Source organism: Bos javanicus, chromosome 5 (assembly GCF_032452875.1).
Source record: "Bos javanicus breed banteng chromosome 5, ARS-OSU_banteng_1.0, whole genome shotgun sequence".
NCBI lineage: Eukaryota > Metazoa > Chordata > Mammalia > Artiodactyla > Bovidae > Bos > Bos javanicus.
The window spans coordinates 8,126,062-8,153,277 of NC_083872.1; the positions used below are offsets into that span (position 1 = coordinate 8,126,062).

General features: G+C 36.6%; 1 protein-coding gene across 7 annotated transcripts in view; it reads left to right on the plus strand.

The window, feature by feature from the left end:
- Positions 1 to 27,216, plus strand: part of NAV3 (neuron navigator 3) — an 892,841-nt gene that overhangs the window by 826,629 nt on the left and 38,996 nt on the right. For 6 of the 7 annotated variants that reach the window (XM_061415605.1, XM_061415600.1, XM_061415606.1 and 3 more), the window contains 5 exons: positions 3,771 to 3,854; positions 13,737 to 13,848; positions 24,696 to 24,817; positions 25,811 to 25,831; positions 26,519 to 26,691. In XM_061415605.1, the coding sequence (XP_061271589.1) occupies positions 3,771 to 3,854; positions 13,737 to 13,848; positions 24,696 to 24,817; positions 25,811 to 25,831; positions 26,519 to 26,691 (512 nt within the window). The remainder of the gene's footprint in view (positions 1 to 3,770; positions 3,855 to 13,736; positions 13,849 to 24,695; positions 24,818 to 25,810; positions 25,832 to 26,518; positions 26,692 to 27,216) is intronic. The other variant, XM_061415602.1, reaches the window with a different exon arrangement.

Here is a 27,216-nt window from a genome sequence, read left to right on the forward strand (position 1 = left end):
ACGCCAGGCTTCCCTGTCCATCACCAACTCCTGGAGCTTGCTCAAACTCATGTCCATTAAGTCAGTGATGCTATCTAACCATCTCATCCTCTGTCGTCCCCTTCTCCTCCTGCCTTCAGTCTTTCCCAGCATCAGGGTCTTTTCTATGAGTCAGTTCTTCACATCAGGTGGCCAAAATATTGGAGCTTCAGCTTCAGCACCAGTTCTTCCATTCAATATTCAGGACTGATTTTGTTTACGATTGAAAGGTTTGATCTCCTTATAGTCCATGGGACTCTCAGGAGTCTTCTCCAGCACCACAGTTCAAAAGGATCAATTCTTTGACACTCAGCCTTCTTTATTGTCCAACTCTCGCATCCATACATGTCCACTGGAGAAACCATAGCTTTTACTATACAGACCTTTGTTGGCAAAGTAATGTCTCTGCTTTTTATTATACTAAGTTGGTCATAGCTTTTCTTCCAAGCAGCAAGAGTCTTTTAATTTCATGGCTGCAGTCACCATCTGCAGTGATTTTGGAGCCCAAGAAAATAAAGTCTGTCACTGTTTCCATATCTGTGTGCCCTTAATACACTAATGCAATTTTACTCTGACTTGAAAATTATGCAACTTCTAAGGGAAAACTCAGAACCTGTAAACTATGATTAACAGTCCCCCTAAAAATCCACAGTTTTTTTAAAGTCATCATTTTATAAAGTTTTTCAGATAAGATATATTTTCCTATAGTGTAATCTGATCTTATATTCTCTTTTCTCTCCAATAAGGTGACAAAGATTATCACTGGTAGAAATTCCTTCCTTTATTTACTTATTGTACTGCCTTTCTATTAATCTAATTGGTGAGAAATTTAACCTTGTATTATATTCAAAGTAACAAAGCTATTGTGATAAATTAAGCCAAGGAGACATAACTTAAAGCAGCACTTAATAAACATACTTTTAACATACTTTTCATTGAGAACAATATGACTCAAAATATTCTTTTATAGCCAATTATAAGTTATTATAAATTAATTAATTTATATTAATTATATAAATAATAAAGAGCAATGTTCTAAAGATTAAAAATTGGCATTCTAATGGTGAACATTTTATCTTTACTGACAACTACTACAATAAGCAATATATTGCTCAGATGGTAAAATGAACTAATTTTCTATAAAATGGCACATTCAAGGACTCATAGTCCAACAGCTAAACCTTACAGTTATTTGAGAGACTTGAAGCTTTTCAATGTTATATAGAATCTTGCATTTCTTTTGGTGAATATTAACAAAACTTTTCTATTTTAAAGGAAAGCAAGGAATTTTATCATTAGGATTTAGTAACCCACTGTATCGTCATAGCAGAATTATTTTTAACAGTTTAAACTGGAATCAGCTCTAATGGTCACTATAGACAAATAAATTTTAAATCAGATAGAGCAGTGCTTTACAGTACATTCTAACTCCTGCTAACACACCACATGTGTGAATCTGAAAACACGATGTTAAGCAAAAGCAAGCCATCACCAAAAATATCATGCCACTTGATTCCACTTGGAAAGTTTAAAAATAGGCTAAGCTAAAACATAGTGTTTAGGGATTCAGGTTCAGGTGGCCAAACTCTATAAAATAGAGGCAAGAACATAATTATCACACGAGTCACAATAGTGGTTATCTTTGTGGAAGGCAGAAAGGACAGAGATGAAAAAGGGACAAGGGAGAATTTCCAGATCTTCAAATGTCCTGTTTCTTGACTTGGCTGCCAAGTGCATGAATGTTCACTGTGATAAACCAGTGGGCTGTACAAGTTCCTTTTTTTCACTTTTAGCATAGTGTGAAGGTTAAGTACAAGAGAAAGTGGAACACAACCTTATGCCAATTTCTGAGGGTAATGAGTCTGATGTAATGACTTTCCTTGTCATTGGAAACATTTTGAAGTATAAGATACTGTTCTTTTTTTAAAAAAAAGATCATTTATCCAAATAAACCTGCTAACACACCTTGGAGTACCATTCTCAAGGTTGTGTGTATGTGTTTGAAAGAGAGAGAAAAGAGGAGAGAGGGAGAAGGGAGTGGGAAAAGAATAGATTGGAGTTTTTGGGTTATTTTTCAAATTTTGTATTAAGTACAGTTGACTTACAGTGTTGTGCCAATCTCTGCTGTACAGCAAAGTGACTCAGTTTTACATATGTAGACATTCTTTTTTATATATTTTTCCATTATGGTTTATTAAAGGATATTGAATATAGTTCATCTTCTATGCAGTAGGACCTCATTGTTTATCCATCTATATATAATCAACTATATATAATAGTTTACATCTGCGAATTCCTCACTCCCAGTTCTTCCCTCCTCCCACCGCCTCACCTTGGCAACACGTGTGCTTTCTATGTCTGTGAGTCTGTTTCTGGTTTGTAGATAGATGGAAAGAGAATAGAATTTTACGCATGGACTGAAGATTAATTGCATTTTCTACAAATTATTTTTCTATACATTACAATGTCTGAAAAAGAAAGGCATCCCAGGATAGACTCAGAGCCAGAACAAATATACTTTCATATTAATATCATCCTGTTAATGGAAAGAACTTGTACATTCTAGCTGTATGAAACTAGAACACTTTCTAACACCAATAAGGGAATAAACTTCTGGCTGTTACTCATAATGAAATAAACTTCTGGTGCCCTAACTCTTAGAACACCTGTGATCCATTTGATAATAGGTACCTCAGCCTTTCAGTTCTGGTAGGGTTACAAAGCGATTTATTTTAATTGCACCCTCTCATTCCTTTCTCTTTTACCTCTCGTTTACTAAATTTCCCCCATACATAGTTTATCATAGGTGGAAGTTGTAAAATATTCTATACTTGAATCTTTTATGGATTCAATAAAACTCCATCACATTGAGACAACATATCTGTGGTTCTACATCAAGCCACAGTGAGAGGTTGAAGCATGTCTTCATGTTTAGTATTCTGTGGTTCAAGCCTTTGCATAATGGTGTGTCAGTAGAAACTGGCCTATTTTAGAGCTGTAATAGGATTGTCAAATATCTCTTAATCGTGAGAGTTATGGTTATACACTGCACTGTGTATAATTCTCTGAGATTTAAAAGAAAACCCCAGAGCCACAAAAACTTAAATAAAATATGACCGAGTATTATCTCTCACTGGCCTACCTACAGTTCCTTAGTGGGAGGGAATAAAGTAAAAATAAAAGCCCTTTTTATTGAAAAGAGTTTGGAGGGTGAAGACAACTCTTTTCGATTGAATTCTCTGTAAGTAGGAAAAAAGGAAAGATAATGTTAGAGCTGTCAGCAGATGTCTGACACTTGGAGGAAGCATCAGTTCAACAGAGGAGCTAACAATATCTTCAAAGGTCATCGTGCAGGTATAAAATGTGAGGAACGTTCTTCCATTAACTGTTGCAGTGAGTTCCTCTTGGGCTTTGAGTCTAAAAACTTGGCAACTCAGAACTTTCTGGCGGGTGTCAAATGCTCTATGATGTGCAAGTTAGAAGGTGTTATTATTTGCAAAATATCATTCCCTTTCAGTAGTTGAACTCACATTACATGTCAGGACTGAAACACTGATTTTTAAGCTGAAGTTTGGAAATAACAGATGAAGATTTGTGTTAAAGGAAAGTCAGCACTGAAAGCCAGCCATGATAGTCACAGTACTTAAAGAAGAAGAATACCTGAAATTAAGCACTTTGGTAAAGTGAGGGGTTTTCATCCATCCACATAAGGTTCTGACATTTAAGATATGTTCCTTTCATTTTGTTCACAGGCTCACCTCGTAGCAGCTTTTGAAAAGAGTTTAGGGAATATGACTGGCCGACTGCAAAGTCTAACCATGACAGCGGAACAGAAGGTATGTTCAGGAATGGCCACTGGGACTTGAAATAAGGCAGCAAGTTGCATAGATGTTTAAACAACACCTGAGATGCAGCTCCTTAGAAATAATACTGAAAGGATCCACCCTCGGGTATATTGGGACTATGACAAGAGGATCCCTTTTCTTTTCAGATTTTAATTTAAAGACTTATGACTCGGATTAACCTTTTTGAGTGTGTGTGCGCGTACACACACACACACACTCACATTCTTTAAAGGCAGTCTACTATTTTACTTCTGACAGGAACTATTGAAAGAATATCTAATGTTAAGAAACAAGAGATTAGTTAAAATATTCTAGGAATAATTATTAATGCTGTTGACAGGAATTGTACGCTGACAAGAATTTTCCCAAATTCGTGGTCTATATTGTAGACCATATTGTGGTCTGAGATACTCATGAAAAAGGCCTAAAATGGAGGTTAGGGTCTTTTTAAAGTAAGGAGCCTTAGGTTCCAGTATCCATGGGACAAGACACAGTCCTGTGTAATTGGGGAATAACAAGGATGTGTTGGCATCTGGGGATGCTGTTTTTGAAGTAAAGCTAAGTGGCAGCAACAGCTTTAAAATAAACTTAAGGATTTTACAGATTGGGAGAAGGAGTACTTAAAAGAAAGAAACAGAGAAGTTGGTTCACAAAGGCAGAAATATCAAAAAGGTCCGTACTAGACAGAAACAATCTGGACACTTTCCATATGATGACCAGTAACTTAGCTCTGGCCATGAATTTGGTGACCCTAATCTGAATTCTTGGATAAGTGTCTAAAAAGTCTCTAAAGTAGTGTAGAAATATTTTTAAAAATCACATATGTGTAAAATGTGAGCAGATGTCCGTGGTTTTCCTCTAATTTTCAAAGAAATCCATAATCCTAGGTTTTGGATAATTTCATAATCAGTACCTGTATCTTTCCATGAGGATGGCTTCAGTTTTGGCTTCAGTTCTATAAAGTCTGGTCTGGCTTTAAAGAACTAGCATGTGTTACTGAGTTTTGTCAGTTTATCATGTTTTTTTAAAGTTTAAAAAAAAAGGTGAACAGTTCAGTTAAACCAAAAGAGAAAATCAAATATGCCTATAGATGCATGGTATGAATATAAAACTATATTCTGCTTGCCCTTATCTTTCATTCTCCTATTTCATAATCTATCGTGCCCATGAAAGAGGACATCCTCTATCCCTGTCAAGTCTGTTCAAAAACAGATGATAACAAACCGCTTTGACTGTAAATATAAATTTTATCTTAATCTTTTGGGAGGATACATATTTACAATTTCACTAAATAATATAAGGACTCAGCAAACAGGATTACAAGGCCTTTTTTAGGGCAGCTTAGTGGTAACGATTATAAATGTTAGAGTCCAGGAGCCTTGTTTAAATCTTGGTGAGGTCTGCCAAGAGCTGTAGAATCTACCTTTCCTAACTCTCAACTTTATAATTTTGAAAGCGGGTATTATAATACCTACCCGATAAAATCCTTATGAGGAAGAAGGGAGGTATTATAATGTATCACAGGCAGTGAATAATCAACAAATGTTACCTTTCTTGACATTTTTCTTCTTTCTTCCATTAAAAAAATGTAAGGTAAACCAAATTCATCGCTGGCTATGTGCCAGGCATATTGCTAGAAATCTGGATAATATTTAAGTGTCAGTATCTTTAAGAAGTCAAAATTGATATATTTTGCCTCTGCATATTTCCTTCAGCTCTTTTATATTTATAGGCAAAATTTCTCATGGAAATCAGAAATATATACATGTATATTACTTTATAATACCTATGAAAAATTTCTAAATATTTTGCAATATATCTCTATACTACAAAGAATTATATGTTTTCATATTATCCTTGAAGTAATATTGCCAAAATTGTAAAGCTTTCTTAGAATATATCATAATGTCTGCAATTGCCCTTGACATTTTTTAACTGAAAATGGAATGATTGCTCTTTTAATTGAAAGCTATATAGCCACAAAGCAATGTTCATTTTATTAACATTGGGTTTTTTAACATTAGCGTTATACTTTGTTAACAATGTTTACTTTATTAATCTGGGATTTATAACTTGCTTTTTTTCCAAAGTGGTTTTAAGAATCTTATAATGTATTGGGTTATGATATAGCACAATTCAATGACAGAATCTATTGAAAACCAGTAGAGGAATGTATGTAAAAGGTGCTTAAGCCTAGGTAATTACTGCTCCAAAGTAGTGACTTACTGAATTGAATTGATCTCAAAGAAGCTAAGGCACAAAGGGAGATTTCTTAGAATGTGTAGTTTTCATTTTCTGACCAGTAGAGCGTAATTTAGATTGAAGAGACACACTTACAGACACTGAATTCAAGGACAAATTTATTGTAAAGTTTCTTAAATTGAGGTCATGAAATAACAAAAGACAAAACCGCTGTTCAAATAGGCATTTCTCTAAAAGCTGAGGGCATAACATTTAGCCATATTTCAGTAAAGCCATTTCTTCAGGGAGCTGAGATAAAAGGGCATATTACTCTCTGGTGATCCGACAAACCTGAGGAAAAAAGAACAGATAATATAGAGCACAGGTTTTGACACTCTCTTCTAGAATTCCAGGGTTCCTTTGTCCATGTAGTCATTCACCAAAGTTATGTTGAACTTTGATTGTGTATGAGATACTATTTTAGCTACTGAGAATTCAGCAGTGAAATACAAACACACATACACACACACACACTTACATCCTAGTTAATAACTGGTTATAATATAAAATAGAGTTCAAATTCTAGTCCATGATAGATTGTGATAAAAATATAATTTCAACATGCATGATTTCAGACGAAGACAAGCACCACTGAAAAACTTTAAAGCTGAGAATCAGTATGCTGTACTGAGAAGCAAGGTGGAATGCTAACACATGAAGAACTAAAGGCCAAGATGGTCACATGTGCTTTGTTACCTAGTTTACAAATAGATGAACTACACTAACACTCAAATCCAAGACTCCTGCTTCAGTGTGGGATTTTTAATAATCATATGGCATCAATATCCTGAAAACTGTATCAAATTTTTAATTAGAAATAGCTCCCTTGAATAGTGTTCTAAGTTTCCTCCTTGTTTCCAGGTGCCAAGTCACACTGATGCTCTTGCCAAATGTATGTGTCAAAACTCTGCTTTTATATATGTGTAGCCTGGTTAAAAAAAAGGAAAAGACATGAATGAATAACTCGGGAGACAGAAAACTATGAGGTACACTTAGAAATATAACAGGATAATGCCCTGACTGTTTTCACAGAGAACCATTGCATTTTCATACTGGTTTGTTTAGTTTGTAAGTAAATATTATGTATTTACTTCTGTTTTTATTTTTTTATTGAAGTGTAGTTGATTTATAATCTTTTATTAGTTTCAGGTATAGAGCAAAGTGACTCAGTTATATATAGCTATGTAATAAGTTACATCTATTCTTCTCTGAATTCTTTTCCCCTGGAGGTCACTACAGAATACTGAGTATAGTTCCCTGTGCTGTATATAGGCCCTGATTGATTATTTGTTTTGTATACATAGTGTGTATATGGTAATCCCAAACTCCTATTTTTCCCCACAGTGCTTTCACCTTTAGTAACCCTAAGTGTGTTTTCCTTGTCTGTCGCCTGGTCACACTAGTTTTATAAATGAGGTGGCACACCGGACACATGTCAGGCTCTGGGTGGATGAAAAATAAACTCAGGAGAGATGAAGGATGCAAGTCATAGAGGAAGGAACACCATGGGAGAGAAGAGCAAGGAGGGAAATGAAGGGAAAAGGGAAGGGAGTGTGTGGGGAAATGTGGAACCAAGGCCTGAGAGATATCTAAGGAATTTGGTCTTTGGAGACAAGGAGCCATTCAAAGGTTTTTGACACCAGACTAACAGGATGAAAGATAGTTAATGGAGGTAAAAATCTTGACTACATTTCCCAGTAGTTTAACAGCATTTCCAGTAGTTGCCAAAAGATCAAGCTTCCTGGATAGTTCAGTGGGTAGAGAATGCATCTGCAAGGCAGGAGACACAGGTTCAAACCCTGGGTTGAGAAGATCCCCTGGAGGAGGAAATGGCTACCCACCCCAGCATTCTTGCCTGAAATATCCCATGGACAGAGGAGCCTGTCAGCTTGCAGTCCAAAGGGTTGCAAAAGTGTCAGACACGACTGAACACAAGACAAGCTTCACATGTTATAGGAGAGTAAGTCTATAAATAGGAGTGGACGTCCCAGGGGGCGCTAGTGGCGAAAACCTGCCTGCCAGTGCAGGAGACGTAAGAAATGAGGGTTCCATCTCTGGTTTGGGCAGATTCCCTGGAAAAGGGAATGGCAACTCACTCCAATCTTCGTGCCTGGAGAATCCCATGGACAGAAGAGCCTGGTGGGCTATAGTCCCTGGGGTCACAAAGAGTCGGACATGACTGAAGCGACTTTGAATGGATGCATGCATGCATTCTACATAATTACTAAGTAGAAGTAATTAAGGTAATTGTCAATAATGTTTGCCTGGACAGCAATATTATTTCTAGGTACTGCCTGATACTTACTGCTCAACAAATTGTAATGGTAACATAGTTTGATCAAGAATTTTACCTGGATTCCAGGTCCTTGTCCCTTGACTAGTACTTTTCTACCAAGATTGTTTAAAAGAATTGAGATCTAATGCCCTGAAGCATTGTGATGAAACAGTATCTTTTCACTGCATCTAAAGTGGTACTAGCAATGTACCAGCCTTGCCAGAATTGAAAAAAAAAAAAAAGTCACTAAAATTATTATTCAGGATTTTATTTTCTTATGCTATAATAAAGGTCATCAAAATTGCAAGAATTCTGCAAATCTATATTTTTATGAATGAAATTTTTATACAGCTACTGCTGTTTTGCTGTCCTTGAAAATTTACTAAAGCTGTGTACTCACTGATAATTAAAAGACTCCCAAATCACTTCTTTATATGTAGTGCCAGAGCTGATTAGAACACATATTAAGGTGTGGTAGGTTAGTCTTGTTACAAGGTCAGAGCACAACAGAGCAATGTATTTTTGTATGAGTATTGGAGCTCAGATATTGATCTTTGTGCTAAATATAATATCTAGGGTTTGCTTATTCTCACCTCTGCCAAACTACGTTTTTGGATAGCTAGATGAATATACAATTAAATACTAAAATAGGAAATTCAGAAACAACTCTCTGGAAGTGGTTAACATAAAAGCTAAAATTTTAGTTGAATTGGGTATTTTACATTAATTCCTCCTAGCTCACATTAAAATATTTATATCTAGAAATGTTTTTTTAAAAATTTATCACTAGACTCAGAAAATGCATTCATTAGCCTTTTAGGGTGCAGCATAATTTGAATCCACAAGTTACTTATAGATTCAAGTTACCTATGCTACTGGGGTTTGATGAGTTCAGTTCACTTAGAATCAGGAATGGCCAGATTCATTTGGTAGAAAACCTCATGGTATTTCAAGACACACACAAGGGAATGGCAAGTGGGACATTGTCAAAGAACGTGTCTAATAGCTAACATGTCTTCTAATAGCTCGATAATGTGGAATTAATTGCGTCAATATGGGGAAGCAAAAGGCAGGTTTAGTGGAAAAATTTTAATAACCTTGCCTAGAAGTTCCGGTTGGTTGAAAAGATTTGGTGCCAAGCTGTGGGATTCTCAACAAGGCCTGTCCAGGAGAAATTTGGAAAGAAGTCAGATGTAGTTAGGAAATTAGGTTGGAAAAACACCGAGCAAGGCTAGTATTCTGACACAATATTTGATCATTTTATTTTGAAGCATTTAAAATCTGACTGTGATAACTTGTTTTGCCTCAGAAATGTGTACAAAACAGTTAGAAGAGATATTGACTCCATCTAACCTCTTTTACACAAGAAACTGTCATAGAATACTGAAATCTTACATGACAAGCTTGTGTTTGAGGCATCATTATCTTGAAAGGCTCATTGTAGGTAAATAAAATTTTAGTTTGGTTCTCACATTTTAAAGTATCAGTTTTGAAAAGTTGGAAGTATAAACAAAATACTATCTGATCATCTTATTCCCAAGACCCTCTGCAGAATTGTCTAGGCCCAGTCTTCTCTTTGGCACTTAATGAGCGGAGTGGAACAGAAAACTGCTGAATTGGAGAAATAGACTTCAGATTCATCTCTTGATGGTACATACATTTTCCAGGTTCTTTCTGAAGGCTTAAAAGGGATCCTCAAAACTTAAGTATCTTCTATTAAGTCACCTTTAAAATGAAAACAGTATGTTAATATATTTCAGATTATCAAAGAATTTTATAGTTGGATATCGCTGGAACTCACTTCTAATTCTTTTTCTGATTCACTCTCTCCCTACCATGGCCAAAAAAAAAAAAAACAGAAACCATAGTTGTACTTAGAGGCAACGTTGCAAGTTCCATGAATTATGACATCTTAGAAAATATGTAGCTTAAAAAAATGTGAAAATCAATTTAATTATAAAGGGGAAAGAGGAACCCTAGAAGTAAACTATTTAAAAAATTGCTGTCTCAATGAAGTTTTGAAATGATTTATATTCATTTACATACTAAAAAGAGAGAAAGAAATAAACTTACTTTGTTCCCATCCAAAGGATGTAATTCCACTGATTTAGCTATATTGAGACTTTTGTTTTATAATGAATGCTAAGGTTTTGATATTTTTAGTATATGGCATGTATTTGATGAGACACCCTCTTGTTAAAATATGCAATAGAATTGAATTGTTTCATCATTCTTTGAAGGGAAGAAACATCTGTTTAATATAGACCAGACATTTGAACAAAATCATTCCAACATTTATTGAGATCAGATGATTGAGTCAGATGAAAAGATAAACTCTTCAACAGCTAACTACACTCAATGCATTAAATGGTCTGGACATATAGAGAAGGAACTTTTTCATTTTTCCTCAAAATAAAATTCATGTCATGTCATTGTGTATAAAGATAATTCACCATAGTCCTTAAGGGTGAAGAAGGATATTCAAAGCACAGGAAGAAATCACGTGGAAAGGCTCAGAGAAAAATATGTGCTAGTTGGAGTTATGGTGAGGGTGGGTCTCATTAACAGAAGAAAGAAAAAAGGGATTTGGGAAGATATGGAGAGATAACTAGTTCAGATTTGAACAGATTATCAGTGTAGAATTTAGCTATTTTGTTTATTTAAAGTCAATGTGACGTTTTATAGGTACTTGCTTATACTTACAAAGTTCTCCTGAGGAAGTACTGAGTTTGGCTAAACTAATTTTTTCATAGATATGATTTTCCCATATATATAATGGAAATATTTCTTACATAGTTATTCTCCCTTTTGGCTTACTGTGTCACCCTGAGTGATTACTACCCTGCCAATAGCTGTTGTTTTTAATGTGATCATTCTATTTCATTAAACACAGTTTTCTGAAAAAGTCAATATTACCTGAACATTCTATTCTAATTTAAAAAAATAATAGTTTCTAGAAGAGACTTCTCTAGAAAAGAAAAAAATTTGAAATAAATGAAATAAGTGAACCAACCCATAAAATTAAGCTAAATTGTTAGACATTTACATGAGATTTAATTTTCATTTTTTCCTCTTTTAACCTAAAGGCAAATGTTTTAGCACTGTTGATTTTAAATTCAAGTATGAAAATCTGAGTTTAATTAAAATTTAACATCCATGCTAGTTGTAAAATTACTTAAATTATGTGATTCATTAAATATGCACTATAGGTGTTCTTTTGTGAATATATTTCTAGTAAAAGCAGAATGAATTTCCAGTAAATATTTTATCACTTGGGAGATTTATTTTAAATGGGAAGCATATTAAATTTTGGTAAAATAATCTATTACTAGTTGGACAAGGGGCAAAATATAGATAGAAGTTGGAGAGACTGAAAAAATATGACAAATTGTGATAGATTTTTTGTCACAGTATTGGTAATTTTCACAAACATGTTCTTTTTCCTTTATGACAAATAAACGCCAGTGAAATTACAGTCAAATATTTGAGGATCCAGGTGTGAATCCAGGAGGTCACTACCGATTTTCTATTATGAGATTCTTTGATTTATAAGCTCTTAAAAGTCTATAAGAGGTTTTTTTTTGTTTTTTTTTTTTTTAATGCCTGTCTTTAGGAATATGCCAGATACTCAAGGAAAATAGATATATGAGGTGCTGAGTATCTATTCTGAACTTGGATATCATTTCAATTAGCACCATCCATCTTTTTTTTAAAAAGTGTTGAAGGCTGGAATAGCCATTGGATATTCCCATGCATGAAGCAGTTTTCTTCAGTGGCACTTATCATGACCCTGCTTTTTTTGATACATACTGGGAGACATTAAGTAGGGATAAACTGCTTACTACTGAGTGAAGGACTCAAGTGCAGTTCTTTGGCTTTCTGCCAAAGATACTGGAAGAAATGATGAATGACAAATATATTATGGAGGAATTCTCCTCCTAAGAGGTCCACAGGATTCTAATTTTTAGGATTGCTATCACAGCCAGGGATACTCCGTGTTTTTGTGCTCCTGATGGAAACACTGCTTTCGCTGAAACAACACTCCAGTTCCTGGTTGTTGTTGTTGCTACTGTTATCTAATCTTCCTAATAGTGAGTCCTTTATTTCTGGTAAAGATACTCATTTAAATAACTATGGATTATGAAATTTAGACAAGAATTTTCATTGAGACATAAAGTTACCCTAAATTCAATAAGAAAATTGTGGTGGTGGTGGTGGTGTAGTTGCTAAGTCATGTCCGACTCTTGCGACCCCATGGACTGTAGCTTGAGAGACTCCTCTGTCCATGGGATTCTCCAGGCAAGAGTACTGGAATGGGTTGCTATTTCCTTCTCCAGGGGATCTTCCTGACCCAGGGATCGAACCCATGTCTTCTGTATCTCCTACTTTGCAGGCAGATTCCTTGGCTGAGCTACGAGGGAAGTCCCAATAAGAAAATAAGTGTCATAAAATTTTTATTTGTAAGCTTTTTAAATAATTTGACTATTTTAAGGACTATATGTTACATGTATTTCTATTCAGTTTTTTAAAATTCCTGTATTTCTTTGGCTTGCTGAAGCTAGGTCTTTATACTAGGAATTTAATTGCCTAAAACGTGCCAAAATCTAAGATGACCTTGATATGATAGCAGATTTAATAATATGGCATTTAATAGGAGTGACTTAGGAATGAATTCCAGGTTTTGTTATTGAATATGAAGACTATTTCCCAGATGCAAAACAGATGGGAAAATCTAAAATCACTCATTTGACAAAACCTCAGGGTTTCCAGTTAACAGTACATGCAATATGATATACTTTTGGTAGTAGTAATAAGTTTGGTATCTAAATGAGCAATGTGCTCTCTTGTTTTAGGTCACATTGGTCAGCTTTGGGTGCGTGCATGCTCAGTCATGTCTGACTCTTTGTAACCCTATGGACTGTAGCCTGCCAGGCTCCTCTGTCCATGGGATTCTTCAGGCAAGAATACTAGAATAGGTTATCATTTCCTCCTCCAAGGGCCTTCCTGACCCAAGGATCGAGCCTGCATCTCCTGTGTCTTCTGCATTGGCAAGATTCCAGGATTCTTTACCCTGGAAGCTCTCAGTTTGGGGTACCCTTTTAGAGAAATAAAGACTATTCAGATCACATTTGTAAGAGAGTAACCAAAACATTTTTTAAATTCTCTATCAGATTTAGCTTCTTACATTTACAAGTAAAAGATTGTAGGATACAGCTTAGAAGGTCAGCCAAGCATCCAGATCTCCCAGGACAGTAGTGCTACATAAAACCAAGCTCATTAGATAGGGAGCTGTGAATAAAAGTGGTTTGTTCTTCTCTCTAAAGTATTAAAGCTTCTAAATTCTGTTTGTTTCACAGGAGTCTGAACTGATAGAACTAAGAGAAACCATTGAAATGCTGAAGGCCCAGAACTCTGCTGCCCAGGCAGCCATTCAGGGAGCACTGAATGGTCCTGACCACCCTCCCAAAGGTATATTCAGAAATCTTGCCATTTTTTCATGCAGTCTGATAGGCATCTATTTTTATTAATTAGAGCAAAGCTGCTTTTCCTCAGTCACACTGCCTTTGATAATTGCTATTATTCAGAATCTCAGAATTTAAGAACAGGAGCCTTCAGTATCAAACTGACCTTAGGAATTGGCTCCTACAGTCGAACTCTTCTCTCTTCTTGATTTGGTGAAGTTGGGTCTAGAGAGATTAGGTAATAGATTCATATCTGCCATTGAGCAAAACAAACCAGAGGAGAAATATGGAAATTTGGATCTTTACATTAAAACATAGCAATCAATATGGTGAAGTAGTGGGTATTGGGAGCAACTTGTCCTGTGCGGTTCAGTTCAGTCTCTCAGTCGTGTCCGACTCTTTGTGACCCCATGAACCACAGCACGCCAGGCCTCCCTGTCCATCACCAACTCCCAGAGTTTACCCAAACTCCTGTGTGAGGGCAATAAGAAATATATTTTTTGTAGAAAACTTAAAGACGGGAAGAAAATGGACTAAAAGTTGGTGTGTTTTTAATTATTACTTTGCTTCAGCAGGGCTTTCAAGGTGGCTCAGTGGTAAAGAATCCACCTGCCAATGCAGGAGACAAAGGTTCAATGCCTGGGTTGGAAATATCCCTTGGAGAAGAAAATGGCAACCCACTCCAGTAATTCTTGCCTGGGAAATTCCATGGACATAGGAGCCTGGGAGGCTACAGTCCATGAGGTCAAAAAAGAGTCAGACCCAACCTAGTAACTAAACAGTAACAATGCTTCGACAACCTTAATGATAAAATAATCTTTTTTGCCACCACCCCCACACCTTTGATTGCCACTGAAGAAATACTCTGTGATAATGTCATGTCATTTTTTTCTTTACATAAGTTCTACTTATTTTTAGTCTCTTTTAAGTAGCATTCAATATGCTCAACTCTTACCAGCTGAAAAATGCTTTCTTAAATCCTGAGTGCTCTGTCATCTCTCTTCCCTTTTCCAGATGAATGTTTGATAGAATTCTTCAGTGTCTTTAACAACCAGTCATACTTCAGACACTGGAGTGTGGTTTTCTTTCTACTACTCCACCAAAACTGTTCTCTCCATCATCAATAAGGACTTATATAACTCTAAATCCAGTACATTTAAAATTCTTATTATATTTATCATAGAAATGGCATTTGATACTGATGTCCATTCCATCCTACTTGAAACATTCACTTCTTCTGATGCTCTTTACATGCATATTCTTATTCTTCTATGCTTTTTGAAAGTTTCTTTCACTGTTTCTCTTGTAGATTCACTTGCTTATTGCATTTGTTAAATATTGATGTTTCTTAGAGCCCAGTTCTAAGCTCTCTTCCATTATAATTTTATACATTTTATGATTCTCTTCATCCTATCTGAATTTTTATACAAGGCCATCTAATACTCTTTCTATAATTATTGTTTTTGTGTTTACAACTGTCAAATATATCTCTCCAGGGCAGGCTCATCTCTTGAGTCACACATCTGTAAATCCAGCTGCTAAAGAGGGAACTCTACCTGGTTATCTCTGGGTGTGTGTTTGTTACCTGAAACTCAGCATCTCTAAATATGAACTTGTCTTCTTCCTTCTTAGACCTGCTTATGCCTTCAATGCTGCTTTCTCAGTCAAAAGCATCACCATCTTTCCATATTACCAGCAATCCTCCTCTCCTCACTCAGCAAATCACTAGGTTCTGACCCCACCTCTTAAACATCTCTTGTTTCCATTTCTCCAATCCTCCTATCGCCAGTCCTCATCTCCCCCCTGAACTGCGGCCACAAGCTCCTCAAGAGCTTTCCTGTTCTGTGACTTTCGCCTCTTCGTGCCATTCTTCACCCTGAGACCAGAGCAGTGGCCCAACAGTGTATGTCTAACAGGCATCCCATTGCCTTTAGTTAAAATGCAGACTCCGTAACATGACATAATCTCTCTTTGCCAGTTTTGTTTGTTCAACAAGTGTTTAATGATCATCATTTATGTTCTAGATAGTCTTTTAGACATTATGTCTTGCATTTTGTCATTTCATGCTTTAGCTATCCTGAACTTCTTTCAGTTCTTCCAAAGTTCTTTACATATTCTGTTTATTCTGCTTGGCACTTTCTACAGTGTTTGTTCAGCATAAAAACTTTCTGAGATCTTGCGAGGGTTAGCCTAAACATACCTCCTTGGGGCTTCCCTATTAGCTCAGTTGGTAAAGAATCTGCCTACAGTGTAGGAGACCCTGGTTTGATTCCTGGGTCGGGAAGACCTACTGGAGAAGGGATAGGCTACCCACTCCAGTATTCCTGGGCTTCCCTGGTGACTCAGCTGGTAAAGAATCCACCTCCAATGCGGGAGACCTGGTTTCAATCCCTGGGTTGGGAAGATCTTCTGGAGAAGGGAAAGTCTACCCACTCCAGTATTCTGGCCTAGAGAATTCCATGGACTGTATAGTCCATGGGGTTGCAAAGAGTTGGACACAACTGAGCGACTTTCACTTCACTTTCACGTACCTCCTTGACTCTTAAACTATATGAAGTCCCTTTGTGATGTTTTTGAAAATAACTGTAGTTCCCTTAAAAAAATTGCATTACACTTTGGTGCCTTCTTTTATTTATGGTCTACCTTTCCTGGTTGTTAGCAGCGTGGTTTGTTTTCTTCATACTAAATCCTGGCCATGTTGATGCCTTGTACATGAAAGGGGCTTATTCAAATTTTATAGAAAATACTAATATAAATTTTTAAAAACAAAATTTAAGTTTTGGGAAAATAATTATATAAAGTGAGATATACTGAAATTAAAAGAAAAACTAGTTCTCTAGGGGCTACTGCTGTTAAGAATTTAGCAACTTTCCATGTGGGGGAGTTAATTTATATGCAGCATGGAAAATTACTGCATATTTAAAGCTTATCTTAGAGCTATAATAAAGCAGCTTATGTTCTAAATCTTCATGTTGTAAATAGGTCCAGAAGGGATTTAAAAAGGCTTAATCCCTTCTTTACTGTGGTACAAGACACTGAAGTAAAACTTTCTGGAAAGATTCATTTTATCTCAGGCAACAGGTAGCTTAATGTCTACTGGAATTGAAAAATAGGAATTCCTTTGCTCAGATTTGTGAGAGGGTAGACTAAAATGAACAAAAGGATAACAGTTACTAACAAATTGGTCAAGAAAGATTAAATGATAGTTTTATAAAGTTTAAAACTAACAAAAACAAATAGTTATAAAGGATTGAATGTATATAGGATATTCAGATTAATATTAAAACTCAGTGTTACACGGAATGAATTATAAAAATATATTTATTCAACAATTACTTGCTGATCGCCTACCATATGATATACTCTGTATAAAGCCCTGAATATATAATGGTAGACCAACTAAACATAGTCTTTCTCAACATTTAACTTTTAATCATAAAGGAAAGCAGAAATAAAGAATTGTTGTGATGATTAGGGTAGCTGAATGTGCATGTAAAACAGTTATAAGTTCTAAAATGGACAAGAATGTGTGCCATAGAGAGCAAGGGTACAGAGAACCTACTCTGGTTACAGAGTCAAGAAAGTCCTTTACCAGATAGTAATATATAATGGGAAACCCAGGGATCAATTGTCAAGGCAGATTTTTTTTTTTTTTTTTTAGTTTTTAATTGTTTTTTTTTTAATTTTATTTTATTTTTAAACTTTACAATATTGTATTAGTTTTGCCAAATATCGAAATGAATCCGCCACAGGTATACCTGCGTTCCCCATCCTGAACCCTCCACCCTTCTCCCTCCCCTACCCTCCCTCTGGGTCGTCCCAGTACACCAGCCCCAAGCATCCAGTACCGTGCATCGAACCTGGACTGGCAACTTGTTTCATACATGATATTATACATGTTTCAATGCTATTCTCCCAAATCTCCCCACCCTCTCCCTCTCCCACAGAGTCCATAAGACTGATCTATACATCGGTGTCTCTTTTGCTGTCTCGTACACAGGGTTATTGTTACCATCTTTCTAAATTCCATATATATGCATTAGCATACTGTATTGGTGTTTTTCTTTCTGGCTTACTTCACTCTGTATAATAGGCTCCAGTTTCATCCACCTCATTAGAACTGATTCAAATGTATTCTTTTTAATGGCTGAGTAATACTCCATTGTGTATATGTACCACAGATTGTAAATACTGACAGAAAAGCATTCCATAAGGGTCTTAAGACAGAAAAGAGATCCAGGCCCTTATGGAACTGACCCCAAGAAGATAATGATCAAAGATAAAATAAACTGAACCAGTTTGGAGAGATGAGTACTGACCAGATTACTTAGGAATCTGTAGGCCGTATTTAAGAGTTGGAATGTTTTCTATTCTTGCTCAAATTGGATTCTACTGGGAAGTCTTAAATAAGAGAGTCATGGTAAGATTTTTCTTTTTTTTTAATTTATTACTTAAATTTATTTATTAACTTTTTTACTTTACAATATTGTATTGGTTTTGCCATACATTGACATGAATCCACCATGGGTGTACATGTGCTCCCCATCCTGAACCCCCCTCCCACCTCCCTCCCTGTACCACCCCTCTGGCTCATCCCAGTGCACCAGCCCCGAGCACCCTGTATGATGCATCGACCTGGACTGGCAATCTATCTCACATATGGTAATATACATGTTTCAATGCCATTCTCCCAAATCATTCCACCCCCACCCTCTCCCACAGCGTCCAAAAGACTGTTCTATAGATCTGTGTCTCTTTTGCTGTCTTGCATACAGGGTTATCATTACCATCTTTCTAAATTCCATATATATGTGTTATTTAATGGTGTTTTCTTTCTGGCTTACTTCACTCTGTATAATAGGATCCAGTTTCATCCACCTCATTAGAACTGATTGAAATGTATTCTTTTTAATAGCTAAGTAATATTCCATTGTGTATATGTACCACAGCTTTCTTATCCGTTCGTCTGCTGATGGACATCTAGGTTGCTTCCATGTCCTGGCTATTGTAAACAGTGCTGTGATGAACATTGGGGTACACGTGTCTCTTTCAATTCTGGTTTCATTGCTGTGTATGCCAGCAGTGGGATTGCTGGGTCATAAGGCAGTTCTATTTCCAGTTTTTAAAGGAATCTCCACACTGTTCTCCATAGTGGCTATACTAGTTTGTATTCCTACCAACAGTGTAAGAGGGTTCCCTTTTCTCCACACCCTCTCCAACATTTATTGCTTATAGACTTTTGGATAGCAGCCATTCTGACTGGCGTGAAATGGTACCTCATTGTGGTTTTGATTTGCATTTCTCTGATAATGAGTGATGTTGAGCATCTTTTCATGTGTTTGTTAGCCATCTGTATGTCTTCTTTGGAGAAATGTCTGTTTAGTTCTTTGGCCCACTTTTTGATTGGGTCGTTTATTTTTCTGGAATTGAGCTTTAGGATTTGCTTGTACATTTTTGAGATTAATTCTTTGTCAGTTGCTTCGTTTGCTATTATTTTCTCCCATTCTGAAGGCTGTGTTTTCACCTTGCTTATAGTTTCCTTTGTTGTGCAGAAGCTTTTAATTTTAATTAGGTCCCATTTGTTTATTTTTGCTTTTATTTCCAATATTCTGGGAGGTGGGTCATAGAGGATCCTGCTGTGGTTTATGTCAGAGAGTGTTTTGCCTATGTTTTCCTCTAGGAGTTTTATAGTTTCTGGTCTTACATTTAGATCTTTAATCCATTTTGAGTTTATTTTTGTGTATGGTGTTAGAAAGTGATCTAGTTTCATTCTTTTACAAGTGGTTGATGAGTTTTCCCAGAACCACTTGTTAAAGAGATTGTCTTTTCTCCATTGCATATTCTTGCCTCCTTTGTCAAAGATAAGGTGTCCATAGGTGTGTGGATTTATCTCTGGGCTTTCTATTTTGTTCCATTGATCTATATTTCTGTCTTTGTGCCAGTACCATACTGTCTTGATGACTGTGGCTTTGTAGTAGAGCCTGAAGTCAGGCAGGTTGATTCCTCCAGTTCCATTCTTCTTTCTCAAGATCACTTTGGCTATTCGAGGTTTTTTGTATTTCCATACAAATTGTGAAATTATTTGTTCTAGTTCTCTGAAAAATACCTGTGGTAGCTTGATAGGGATTGCATGAAAGATTTTTCTTTAAAAAGATTTGAAGATGACTTGGCTGGCTGTTCTTTCTTAGAGCAAGTAAGTGATGGCGATGGCTCCAACTAGAACAGTGACAGCACAATGGATGGGAAGTGGAATGTGGAGAATGAATAAACATATAGCTGAAATGTATATCGTTTAAAATAAGCTTCTCCATTCATTCAGATTGTTGGTATTCATTTGGTCAACCATTTATACTGAACTCTGTGATGCTGCATGTACTCAAATACTTAACTCTAGAAAAGAATTGTCAGAGAAAAGTAAAATGCATTCCTTTCATCCTGTAATGTTATTGAAATTACACCCTTGCCAGTCCTTATTGGAAATGCGGTCATAGTTGAACATAGCTAATACTTCCAAGGACTACTTTTTAACCTATCTTTAAACATTTTGGGATTATTTGAAGTCAAATATAATTTATTAATTCTGGATATAATAAAAACTCTGAAATACTTTAACTCTTAATACATCTGCTTTATTTGTAAAAGTCAGTTATGATGAGAAAACTAGCAAATGCTAATCTTGTTCAGAAAAGCTTGTAGCCAAATATAGCAGATATTTAAAACACAAATACCTACACATGTTCTTTTATTGCTTATTCACATAATTTCCACATTAGTTGATAAGGTATACTGTGCTCCTTTATTGTTGATGCAAAATAACACACATAAATACCATGATTTAGGTTTTGGCACTGGTAATGCTTTTCGCATGCAAAAACTGTAAATGTTTTCGTCATTAAAAAATATATACTTTTAGACCAAATTCTAGGGATTCTTAAAAACAGCTATTATATTTTTACCCTCCTATAAAATTTTTCAGCATGGTTATTCTCTTAATGGAAAAGTCAAAGTACTTATGGATAGGTATGTATATGAGATTAAAGATGGAGATATGTATATGTATATTACCCACCCACACATATACTTATTGTACGATTTGAAAGTAACCAGTTAAGGTTCCACTTCCATCGGTCATTTTATTGTCAAATTACTTTGCTGAATAGTTTTGATTATATACTATTATTTCTATGGGAACTTTTTGAAAGCTATATTGTGATTTCTGACCTCAGATAAGTTCCACTGAGATTTTTTTTGCTTGGCTAATCTGCATTGATTCCAATTAAATATAACAGTAAGAGATGGCCTAAAAGCACATTTGACCTTAAAAATAATTTTATAAATTTCTTGTGTCTTCACTAACTCTTTGGTCTGTTCACTATGAGTAGAAATAATTTCAATTTTAATATTATAAATAAATCTTATAAGCTTGTATGGAGTGGCTACCTTCAAAAAATGATTTAGTATCAAATAGTCTCCTTTTCAAATATCTTATTAGCTAGAGAGAAGTTCATGCTTTTTACGAGTCATATTACCTGGCAGTTAGTACAATAGACAGTAAGATCCATCTAAGCCTCTTTTTCAGCTGTGTTACTGCAAGGAAACTTTAGTGATTACACTCATTTCAGTGGTTTGCTTTAAGAGTAAAATTAGATTGCTCCCAGAGCAAAGTAAGCATGTAGTAAAAGCTAGCTTTAATATTACCTGTTATTATTGCTACTACTATTACTCTTCCAAGTCATGGGCTGGGATTAGGTGTAATGGGAGAATTACACTGTCTTAAATATGATTTCTGTCCTTTATTGAGCCCATCTTTGCATGAAATGTTCCCTTGGTATCTCTCATTTTCTTGAAGAGATCTCTAGTCTTTCCCATTCTGTTGTTTTCATCTATTTCTTTGCACTGATCGCTGAGGAAGGCTTTCTTATCTCTCCTTACTATTCTTTGGAACTCTGCATTCAGATGCTTATATCTTTCCTTTTCTCCTTTGCTTTTCACTTCTCTTCTTTTCACAGCTATTTTTAAGGCCTCCTCAGACAGCCATTTTGCTCTTTTGCATTTCTTTTCCATGGGGATGGTCTTGATCCCTGTCTCCTGTACAATGTCATGAACCTCCGTCCATAGTTCATCAGGCACTCTATCAGATCTAGTCACTTAAACCTATTTCTGACTTCCACTGTAAATTCATAAGGGATTTGATTTAGGTCATACCTGAATGGTCTAGTGGGTTTCCCTACTTTATTCAATTTAAGTCTGAATTTGGCAATAAGGAGGTCATGGTCTGAGCCACAGTCAGATCCTGGTCTTGTTTTTGCTGACTATATAGAGCTTGTCCATCTTTGGCTGCAAAGAATATGATCAATCTGATTTCACTATTGACCATCTGGTGATGTCCATGTATAGAGTCTTCTCTTGTGTTGTTGGAAGAGGGTGTTTGCTATGACTAGTGCATTCTCTTGGCAGAACTCTATTAGCCTTTGCCCTGCTTCATTCCGTACTCAAAGGCCAAATTTGCCTGTTACTCCAGGTGTTTCTTGACTTCCTACTTTTGCATTCCAGTCCCCTATAATGAAAAGGACATCTTTTTTGGGTGTTAGTTCTAAAAGACTTGTAGGTCTTCATAGAACCATTCAACTTCAGGTTATTCAGCATTAATTGTTGGGGCATAGGCTAGGATTACCATGATATTGAATGGTTTGCCTTGGAAATAAACAGAGATCATTCTGTCGTTTTTGAGATTGCATCCAAGTACTGCATTTTGGACTCTCTTGTTGACGATGATGGCTACTCCATTTCTTTAAGGGATTCCTGCCCACAGTAGTAGATAAAATTGTCATCTGAGTTAAATTCAAGGACAGAAATGGTATGGACCTAACAGAGCAGAAGATATTAAGAATAGGTGGCAAGAATACACAGGAGAACAGTACAAAAAAGAGCTTCACGACCCAGATAATCACGATGGTGTGATCACTCACCTTGAGCCAGACATCCTGGAATGTGAGGTCAAGTGTGCCTTAGAAAGCATCACTATGAACAAAGTTAGTGGAGGTGATAGAATTCCAGTTGAGCTATTTAAAATCCTAAAAGATGATGCTGTGAAAGTGCTGCACTCAATATGCCAGCAAATTTGGAAAACTCAGCAGTGGCCACAGGACTGGAAAAGGTCAGTTTTCATTCCAATCCCAAAGAAAGGCAATGCCAAAGAATGCTCAAACTACCGCACAATTGCACTCATCTCACACGCTAGTAAAGAATGCTCAAAATTCTCCAAGCCAGGCTTCAGCAATACGTGAACCGTGAACTTCCAGTGAGCTTACCGTGAACTTACATCAAGGCTGTATATTGTCACCCTGCTTATTTAACTTATACGCAGAGTACATCATGAGAAACGCTGGACTAGAAGAAGCACAAGCTAGACTCAAGATTGCCAGGAGAAATATCAATAACCTCATATATGCAGATGACACCACCCTTATGGCAGAAAGTGAAGAAGAACTAAAGAGCCTCTTGATGAAATTGAAAGAGGAGAGTGAAAAAGTTGGCTTAAAGCTCAACATTCAGAAAACTAAGATCATGGCATCTGGTCCCATCACTTCATGGGAAATAGATGGAGAAACAGTGGAAACAGTGTCATACTTTATTTTGGGGGGCTCCAAAATCACTGCAGATGGTGACTGCAGCCATGAAATTAAAAGATGCTTACTCCTCGGAAGGAAGATCATGACCAACCTAGACAGCATATTGAAAAGCAGAGACATTACTTTGCCAACAAAGGTCCATCTAGTCAAGGCTATGGTTTTTCCTGTGGTCATGTATGGATGTGAGAGTTGGACTGTGAAGAAAGCTGAGTGCCAAAGAATTGATGCTTTTGAACTGTGGTGTTGGAGAAGACTCTTGAGAGTCCCTTGGAGTGAAAGGAGATCCAACCAGTCCATTCTGAAGGAGATCAGTCCTGGGTGTTCACTGGAAGGACTGATGCTGAAGCTGAAACTCCAATACTTTGGCCACCTCATGCGAAGAGTTGACTCATGGAAAAGACCCTGATGCTGGGAGGGATTGGGAGCAGGAGGAGAAGGGGACGACAGAGGATGAGATGGCTGGATGGCATCACCAACTCGATGGACGTGAGTTTGTGTGAACTCCGGGATTTGGTGATGGACAGGGAGGCTTGGCTGGCTGCGATTCATGGGGTTGCAAAGAGTCGGACATGACTGAGCGGCAGAACTGAAGTGAAATATGATTTCTATTTAATTCACTAATGAAGTCTACCTAGATTCTCTCTTGATGACTTTGGCTCTTTGACCGTGGTCAAGGTACTTCCTTGCATTTAGGTTGTCTCATCTATGAGATAAAGTGCTTAGATGACTCACAAGGTTTGTTTTGGCTCTAACAAGGTATGCTTCTATGAAATGGAAAGCCGGTATATCTGGCTTCAGTAGCTTTATTCAAAGGACAAATATTAAAAAGACACAATTAATTTTCATGCCATTATGAGTTTCCATTTACTCCATGGAATATATCATTGGGATAAATGATTTTCTAAGTGCTGTTTAATCTAGGTATTCAGTAAAAATCACTAGCATAGCATTTAATTTGGCGACAAAACTCAGAATTCATTAAACTGCCAATGCTACAGACTTACCTGAGATTCCTATTGAATCTTAATACAGGTAACCTAATTAATTAAAGCAAATAGGATGATACTTTGTTGAGCTTATAAAACTAAAACTGCATTGAAATGATCTATACAAAGCTGTGTTGACTATTTTTAGAGAACTTCCTCTCAGAAAGCCTAAAATTCTTATTTGGTCAGATTGCAAGTCTTTTTGAGTAAATGTGGCTCTCTCTGTCTGTGGCTAGATCTCCGCATCAGAAGACAGCATTCCTCTGAAAGCGTTTCTAGTATTAACAGTGCCACAAGCCATTCCAGCATTGGCAGTGGTAACGATGCCGACTCCAAGAAGAAGAAAAAGAAAAATTGGGTAAGCTATTAGCATTCATCTAATTCACAAACTTATTACTGCACAGTGAGGCAGGATTTTTCCTTTTGGGCTTTAGAGATTCACAGCAGTTTACAGTGTCTCATTCATGTGACTCACCCCTCAAATTCTATACTCATCAAAAAGCTCAGGGCAGCCTGTTGCTGAAGAACAGACATCTTGGAGTTGGGACTAACTGAACTTAGATTTGAATCCCAACTCTGATGCTTACTTTTTGGCTCTTAGGCAAGTTACTTCACCTTTTGGCGAGCCTAAATTTTCTCATTTGTAAAAACTGGATAATTATACTGACTTTACAGGGATATTGTAAAGAAAAATAGAGTAGCATCTATAAATAAATGGCTCAAAGCAGGACCTTATTGTGAAGGTGGAGATGAAGAAGAAGAAAAGGATGAGGGTGATGATGGTGGTGGTGTTAGTAGTGGTGATGATGGTGATGGTGGTAAAGATGCTGATGGAAGAAGAGGAGAAAAAATAGAATTGGTAAAAAAGAAAGACGAGTCCTTGCAAACTTCTGCACCCCTTGCATCAACAGAGCTTCTGGTGTGAAAGTACCACTGTATCAGAAATCAACTCTGTATATTTTCACCAAAAGAACATAGGAGAAATATAAAAATGTACTTTAACAGAACTACCCCTTGTTAGCTAGAACTATCCCTTGTTAGCTAATTTATGATATAAAGTAATTGCTGAAAAACTGAGGGGAAGATGCTACCACTACAAAATGTTTAAAAAATAATGAAGTAAAGGATTTTTTTGACTGCTATGAAAGAAAAGTAAATTTTAAATAAGTAGAACTCTTGATGAAATCCAAAATGAAATTAGGAAAGGATTTTACTAGAGTGCTTTCTGTAAATAATGAGAGAAATATCTTTTTTGTTTTAAAAACAATGTTGATGCAGGTAATATTTTAAAATACTGATCAGCCTTCCTTCCCTTGGTTTGTAATTGCGCACTCTTTCATGTTTCTGCAAGGTGAACTCTAGAGGAAGTGAGGTGAATATAAATCGTGGACAGTCTGGCATGCATCTATAAAACACCCACCCTTGGCATGAATGCTATTCATTTTGGCAGGAAGCTTTTATACCTTTTAAAAACAGATTACCTTGTTTGTCTTTTCTTTGTGTCTTTTCATTTTAATCTTCAATTTTAAAGAGAAGTAAAACTACTTTCCAAATAGCGCTGTAGGGCGTACCAATTCTGGTTTGCATAGTCTGGGAACTGAAAATTTGAATAGAAACTCACGATTGATGAAGTGTTAGGTGAATTTGATTTCATTTTGCTTTTTAAGTTTGTACTGTCAGCAGGCCCTGACTTGACAGTAGAGCTAAAGTGGCCATTTAAAACAAATTGCCTTGAAGAGAGGAGCCTTCTGAAAGGAGATCCCTTCAAGGTACTTCGTTTTAAATGAGTGCTCTGATGGCCATGCCCTTGTCCCTGCACTGTTTAAAAGCCTTCCATGTTTGCGCTGTGCTGGATTAATACAAAAATAAAACAGAAACACAAAACACGGTATCTTTTTTTTTTTTTTTAATTAGAGATACCGTGCTGCAGCTGTTAATCCTTTGCTTATACATACTGACCCCAGGCAGTGGCTAGGATGGCACTTGCAAACTAACGGCCCAAAGCGAGATGCCCCCAGTGCAAATAGACAAGGAAGGTAATTTCTGTCCTTTCTTGCAGCTGAGAAGCTCATTCAAACAAGCCTTTGGGAAGAAAAAGTCCACCAAGCCCCCTTCCTCACATTCGGACATTGAAGAGCTTACAGATTCGTCCCTCCCAGCATCCCCCAAGTTGCCCCACAACGGGGGTGACTGTGGGTCAGCCTCCATGAAGCCCTCCCAGTCTGCCTCTGCGTAAGTCACCCCCTCTGCAGCACAAGGAAGAATCTATTGAAGACGACTTCAGGCCAGGCCCACGTGTGTGTTCTGAATGGAATTGCAGCATCGTCTCTGTGTCCGTTATTTCCAGATCTTCCTTAGAATAGCAGACAGCATTCATTTCTCTTCTGTTTTCCATACATTAGAACGTGAATGATTCTTGATCTCATTCTCCCCTTTTCTAAGTTATTATTTTCACTGGCATTTGTCCTTGTATCTATCTAACTGTGCATTAAATGCAGGTCACCCCTTGTCTGGCCACCAAAGAAACGGCAAAATGGCCCTGTGATCTACAAGCATAGATCCCGGTAAAATGGAGTGTGATGCATGAAAACTGCTCAGATCCCAGTTCTAACCTAAGCAGTGTTCACTCCTGCTTTCTCTAAAATCACTCGCATGTGTTTCAACAATGACTACCTCCTCTGCCCTCCTGTTGTGGAAGTAAAATTTTGTTACCTTAAGCCAAACTGCAATCCATTTTTCTTCAATTGTGTTAGATAA